At 49.5% G+C, this 6,612-nt stretch overlaps 2 gene segments (V, D, J or C); both read left to right on the top strand.

Annotated features, from left to right (window-relative positions):
• Window positions 1-1,028: 1,028 nt before the first annotated feature.
• Window positions 1,029-1,609, top strand: LOC106001245. The segment is given in 2 exon segments: window positions 1,029-1,110; window positions 1,215-1,609. Coding segments are annotated over 2 exon segments (441 nt in total).
• Window positions 1,610-3,613: 2,004 nt separating this feature from the next.
• On the top strand, window positions 3,614-4,397 carry LOC106001251. The segment is given in 2 exon segments: window positions 3,614-3,708; window positions 3,813-4,397. Coding segments are annotated over 2 exon segments (546 nt in total).
• Window positions 4,398-6,612: the final 2,215 nt, after the last annotated feature.

Raw genomic sequence — 6,612 nt, 5'->3', positions numbered from 1 at the left:
CCCTGACTGCTTCTCTGCCATGTCCTGGGTCCCCAGGAACTCCCTGTCGCTGCTCCTTTCCTCTCTTCCTCAGAATCTGCTCAGCTTTGTGTCAGTGGATTCTTGTTCATGGACAAAAGTGTTGTTCACATTCAGCTCACCATCTTGGCCAGCACTAGGAATCACTGTAACCAATGAATCGAAAGACTGATGCAAGGAAACTATCAAAAGGTTAATAAAACAATTTGAAGAAGACACTAGTCACTTGTTGATAGTTACCAAATACTCATTTACCTATGTTTTGTTATGAGTGTGACTCACTGAGGTTATTACAAGTTCACAATAGACATGATTTCGTCACAAATACTAAATATATATGAAAGAGAAAAATAGATTATAACAAATAATACACCAGAGCCCACTATCAAGCCTCTGCCTGAACTCTGGTCATCCTGGTTGGTGGTCAGAATGAAGTAAAATGCGGCAAGGCCACACCTGATCTCGGCTCAGGAAGGAGGCTCTGTGAGCTCACAGATGAGCACCATTCTCCTGGAACACACCAGAAACTGTGGGCCCTCCTTGGCTGTGCAGGCCCAGACCAGGCATGGAGCTCATACCACGGGAGACGCTGCCAGTGTGAAAACAATTCACCATTGTTATACACTCTTGCGTGTGCACAAGGAGGTCACAGGCGTGCTGTACTTTGTGTTTTGTTTGTGATCAGAAATGCTGACAGAACGATCACCAGGCACAATGGCAGAGTGAGAGGACATGTGTGTCCCTCTGCACCCCAGACAGCTCTCAGTGTTCTCACATTCTGCCTCAGGCTCCCAAGGACCTGCAGGTTCAGTGTGAACCACAGCACATGGTCAGTGCGTCATGATGTCTCCAAGGTGACCATTGTCACCAAACTCCTCCAGCACAGTCACCTCTGCTCTGGGAGCCCAATCTCTAGACTTCCCCCCAGAGCTGCTTTGTAGCAGAGGACATTCAAATAGGACGTCCCTCTGCCCATGAAAACCAGCCCAGCCCTGACCTGAGCTCTGTGAGCTGATTCCACCAGTGACTGAGCACAGACCAGCACCATGGAGCTGGGGCTGCGCTGGGTTCTCCTTGTTGCTCTGTTGAAAGGTGACTAATGGGGAGCAAGGGATACTGAGTGTGCAAATGGACATGGGTGGGAGGAACCGTGGATGTGTGTGACCATTGCTGACCAGGATTCTCTGTGTTTGCAGGTGCCCAGTGTGAAGTGCAGCTGGTGGAGTCTGGGGGAGGCTTGGTGCAGCCTGGGGGGTCCCTGAGACTCTCCTGTACAGCCTCTGGATTCACCTTCAGTAATTCCTGGATGAGCTGGATCTGCCAGGCTCCAGGGAAGGAACTGGACTGGGTAGAAGAAATTAATACAGATGGTGGTAGCACATGGTACGCAGACTCTGTGAAGGGCCAGTTCACCCTCTCCAGAGACAACAGTCAAAGCACGCTGTACCTGCAAATGAGCAGCCTGAGAACCGCGGATACAACCCTGTATTACTGTGCAAGGCACAGTGAGAGGAGCCAGTGGGCACCCAGACACACAGGTGCAGCAGACTCGGCCAGCAGGGAGCTGAGCCACCATCAGCTGCAGGTGTGATGAGGAGGTGGCCCTGGGGTCTGTAGATGACTAGGTTGGATAGGATTCTCAGCCACAGTTCTGGATATGGTCACTGCTTGATTCTAGAAGGACTCATGAGTTCTTAATTGTCTGTGTTGTCCACACCTGTCCTTCACGCTAAATCCCCTGCACACGTGGCCTGTATTCAGTTTCTAGACCCTAGGCCCAGTACCAGGACCTGGAGGTCAATGAGGCTGTGGCCCTGGCTCCTGCATGCCTGGGAAGAACTCACTGGTGTCCCCAGGCTGCGTGCCCTGTTGTCCTGTCCTCCTCTCTATGGACTCTGGCGGGAAGCTCAGGGGATATCTGTAGCTAAGGGGACATGGATGAGTGTAAAAACAGTCGTCACTTGGGATTTCACCTGCATCACCTCACTGTCCTGAGCCTGTGCACATGGGACTGAGGACCGGCTGGGGCCAGGTCCTCCTGGAGCACGTGGGCTGTGGAGGTGCAGGGTGGGTGGGAGCTCCTGCGATTGGCCGTCAGGAAGAGATCTAGAACCTCCCACAGACCCTGCTGCAGACGCTGCCTCTGTGGTGGAATGTCATCCTCTCTGGGCTGTTCCCACTCAGATCCACCCAGGTTGCCAGAGAGGAATTAGTGAGCAATTTCTTTCCATCCATACAACACCTCCACTGCAAACTTTAACAGGCTTGGCTTTTAATGTGCGGCATTGATCTGCTGGGGGTATTTCCAGTCCTGGGTCACTCAAAAGCCAGGCTGCCATGCCACAGTATCAATTCTGTGTTTGTGTAAAGACCTGGAGAAAAGGCTCTTCAGAGACAAGTTAGGAAGAGGGACAATGTGGCGGTGGGGACCTGGGTCTGGCGTGGCCACCTTCCTGGCTGACAGGTTTCTCACAATGTGCGTGGATGAGAGCAGTGCTCCATGTGCAATAAGAGCAGAGAGTTCAGCTCATCCCTGCTTCCCAGAACAACGATGCTAATGGTCCTCTCTTGCTGTTGTTATATGTCTCACTGGGAGACACATACAATAGACCCTATGGAGAGATCAAAGAGTATAGCTCTTCACAAAGACTAAGTCAAAGACCAACAAAGTAAGCACCAGAAAGTGGGTACTGGGAGTGGAGAGATGAGGGGCAAATGCTAGAAGGATGAAGGAGACAATGTGGAGAACACAGGCAAGAATACAGTGCCTATGCCACAGAATTGAGAACACTGAGCTAAGGGTGGGTCAAAGGGGAAAGGTGAGGAAGGAATGACACAGATCCACATGCCTTGTATCCATGAACTGCTTTGTTCAATGATGTCAGCATACATGTCCTAAACACTAATTAGAGAGAGGGAAGAGGAGGTTGGAGAGGAGGCAGGAATGTTGAAAGGTGTGACATTGATCAAGCCTCAGTGTACTCATAAACTGCCTCACTGAACGGCAATGACTTTATAAAATGACTTAAAGATCAAAATGTTTTATTTAATTTTTTATTGAATTTTTTAAAATTGTTTTTTGTGTAGTTGTTGTACAGAGCAGTTACAGTTAGGTGAATCAGGTACAAACTGTGCAGTTCTGTATGAGCCATTTTCCCCTTCTGTTGCTCTCTCCCAGTCCTTCCCTCCTGTCCCCACCCATAAGATTTCCAGTTTATTTTCCACAGTGTCTGCTGAGTATCACTATTGTGTTTGTTCCTCCTTGTTCCAGCTTATATGTGACCCCTTACCATCCCAAATATAAACACAGTAACAAACAAGACAAAAGGAAAAGGGAAATATATTTGAAAAGCAAGTGGCTCAGCATTCTTCACTAACAGAATCAGAGTTAAAGTTTCTTAAAGAAATTCAGATTCAATCAATGGTTTTTCTTGAAGCCAATTAATAGTTTCTCCACTCAACTAAAAAACTCTGTCTTCCACCTGCATCTCCTCTGTGCAATGCCCTGCTGAGACTTCTGCCTCAGATCTGCTTTATAGCAGAGGACATGCAAATAGGACGTCCCTCTGCCCATGAAAACCAGCCCAGCCCTGACCTGAGCTCTGTGAGCTGATTCCACCAGTGACTGAGCACAGACCAGCACCATGGAGCTGGGGCTGCGCTGGGTTCTCCTTGTTGCTCTGTTGAAAGGTGATTTATGGGGAGCAAGGGACACTGAGTGTGCAAATGGACATGAGTGTGAGGAACAGTGGATGTGTGTGAACATTGCTGACCAGGATTCTCTGTGTTTGCAGGTGTGCAGTGTGAGGTGCAACTGGTGGAGTCTGGGGGAGACTTGGTGCAGCCTGGGGGGTCCCTGAGACTCTCCTGTGCAGCCTCTGGATTGGACTTCAGTGATTACTACATGCACTGGATCCGCCAGGCTCCAGGGAAGAGGCCTGAATGGCTCTCATATATCAGTGGTGATAGTAGTGACACAGAGTATGCAGACTCCGTGAAGGACCACTTCACCATCTCCAGAGACAACAGCAAGAGCACACTTTACCTGCAGATGAACAGCCTGAGAGTGGAGGACTCGGCCATATATTACTGTACTAGACACACAGTGCAGGAAATCCAGTGTGGGCCAGACACAAACCTCCCTGCAGGGTGCTCAGCACCAGCAGGGGGCGCTCGGCACAGCTTGGAGCTGGGTCAGCTCAGGAGCAGCTGCACACAGAGCCCAGGGCTGCTCTCCTGCTGTCTGCCCTGCCTCTGTGTCCACAGTGTGACAGCATCTCTCCTGAGTTCATGACCCGCACTCCTCTGTGATGTCTCCAGTCCTTTGCTGGGACTGTTAAGAATGAACAGAGTATCACGGTGGAAGCAAAAATGGCTCTGCAGTGTGGACCAGTATTTGATCCTGAAGAAACTCAGGGACCCTGGTGACCCCATGAGACTCAGGACAAAGATCCCAGGATTCACAGAGTCAGAATTTGTTCTGTGAACAAGAGGGAAACCGCCTGTCATGGTGCCTGGTGTCTGTAATCCTAGAGACTTGGGAGGAGGAGAGAAATATGATTTTGAGGACCTCATCTCAATCAATAAGCTTAATGTGGCCGCTGTTTCCTGTGATTCCAGCTACACAGGAGGCAAGTGTGGAATCACTGTCTGGAACCTGCCCCAGGAAAAACCACAGCACAGTACCAGAAAAATAAGTAAGATTTGAAAAGTTGAAACATGGTTAAATTGGCAGGTTTGAGCCTCACAAAAGAGGCCCTGAGTTCAATATAGGAGAGACAGACAGTAACAGACACAGAGACAGATACAGAGACAGATACAGAGACAAAAACAGCACAGCTCACTAAGTCAGGAATCTTAACAGGCCTCAAACCCTGCCTTTCTCCCTCACCTGTAGCACTGGGCATGGGGCTTCAGAATTCTTCCATTAATTCATTTTCCCCCTCAGTAACCCGCATACTCTCAGCTCCTTTTCTCTTTGCCCTACCTCAAAATGTACTTGGGGACCCAAGCCATAAAACATAGGGGTTGGCCATACCCCTGGAGCTCAGCCGATGGTACCCTGGAAACGTGGTGGACTCCTCAGTGTCCCCTGACCAGGGCCTCTTGCTGTCCTCCATGGGGACGTGGAAGTAGACATGAGGAGTCTGGGTTGGACTGGACAGACAACAGGCCATGTGCATGTAGACTGACCTTGCTGGGCCCCGTCTGTCCTGGGGTTTCCTCCATCACGATGGCTCTGGAGTCCTGTGGATGTCCCGTCTGGGATGGAGGCCGGGTCCCTGTGGCTCCGTCATGAGCACTGTCACTGTGCATGCGCATCGTGGGCACGAGGGTCTGGGCCCAGGTGATCTCACAGCAATCTGACTGAGCTCCCTGCATCCCGGACGCCCTCACCTGCTCAAACAGGTCCTTGTTTATTTCTCCATTACATCCTGATCAGAGAAGAGCAAGCTTCACTTCCTGAACAAGAACCTGTGTGTGTGAACTCTACAGGCTTTAGGAAGAAGACTTGCGAGTTCTGAGGCTTTCCCCGGACAGTTTTTGTGGATAATCAGACCAAGTATTCACTTGTTTAGGAAGCATCCATTCTGTGTCCATGTGGACAGAGATGTGTGCAGGAAGCAAGATCATCTCCACTTTGTGGGGGAAGGAAAGAGAGTCAGGAGAAAAACTGTGGAAATGAGGGAATGTGTGACACTGTTCAAATGGAAATGTCCTCATCACCTGACTTCGATAACTGTAACTCCTCTGTATATGAACTTTTCAAAAACATTGTAAATATTAAAGAAAATTAACATTAAACTGTTCTGTAGTCCAGCAATTCCACTCCTGGCAATGTATCCAGAAGATTACAAACCAGGATGCTTTGGAGTCATCAGGTTAAGGTATAGAATCAGCCCAGATGCACGTCCCCCCTCAGTGTGTCTGTGTCTGTGTGTGTGTGTCTGTGTGTCTGTGTGTGTCTGTGTGAGCGGGGGGGGGGGTGTGTGTGACATAAGTTCTCCATATGTGACCATTACATATTTGTTGAAAGACAGAGCCTCCCTAGACCCAGCCATAGCCCTCCTGGGCACTGACCCTGACATCAGGAGCCAGGATATGAGGACAGCTGCCCGTCCATGTCCATTGACACGCTAATCACAATAGCCAAGATGTGGAAACCGCCCAGACGCACAAATGAAGGAGTGGATCCAAAGCTGTGGTACCTACACACAAGGGCATTTTACACAGCCAGTAGAAAGAACAGGGAACTGGATGGACCTAGAACAAACTGTGTGATGAGGTAAGCCAAGCTCAGAGAGACAAATGGCCCATGTTCTTCTGATATGTGGGAATTAGCTCTAAACTACAGGGGGATGTGATAACTGACATGGGACATGATTCTCCATATGTGACCATTCCATACTTCTTGACAAATGATATCCTCTAGACAATCGAGGGCCAGGTATTTATTCCAGTCCATCTTATCAACCTATGATTTTCCTTCTCTTTCTAGAACTTCAAAGGTGAGCTGAGCACCAGTGGCTCATGCCTTGTAATGCTGGCTGCTCAGGAGGCTAAGACCTGAGGATCATGGTTCAAAGCCAACCT

The sequence above is a fragment of the Dipodomys ordii genome, unplaced genomic scaffold (assembly GCF_000151885.1).
Source record: "Dipodomys ordii isolate 6190 unplaced genomic scaffold, Dord_2.0 Scaffold279, whole genome shotgun sequence".
Taxonomy (NCBI): domain Eukaryota; kingdom Metazoa; phylum Chordata; class Mammalia; order Rodentia; family Heteromyidae; genus Dipodomys; species Dipodomys ordii.
The sequence above is the reverse complement of the archived record's forward strand: the minus strand, read 5'-3'. Positions and strand labels throughout refer to the sequence as shown.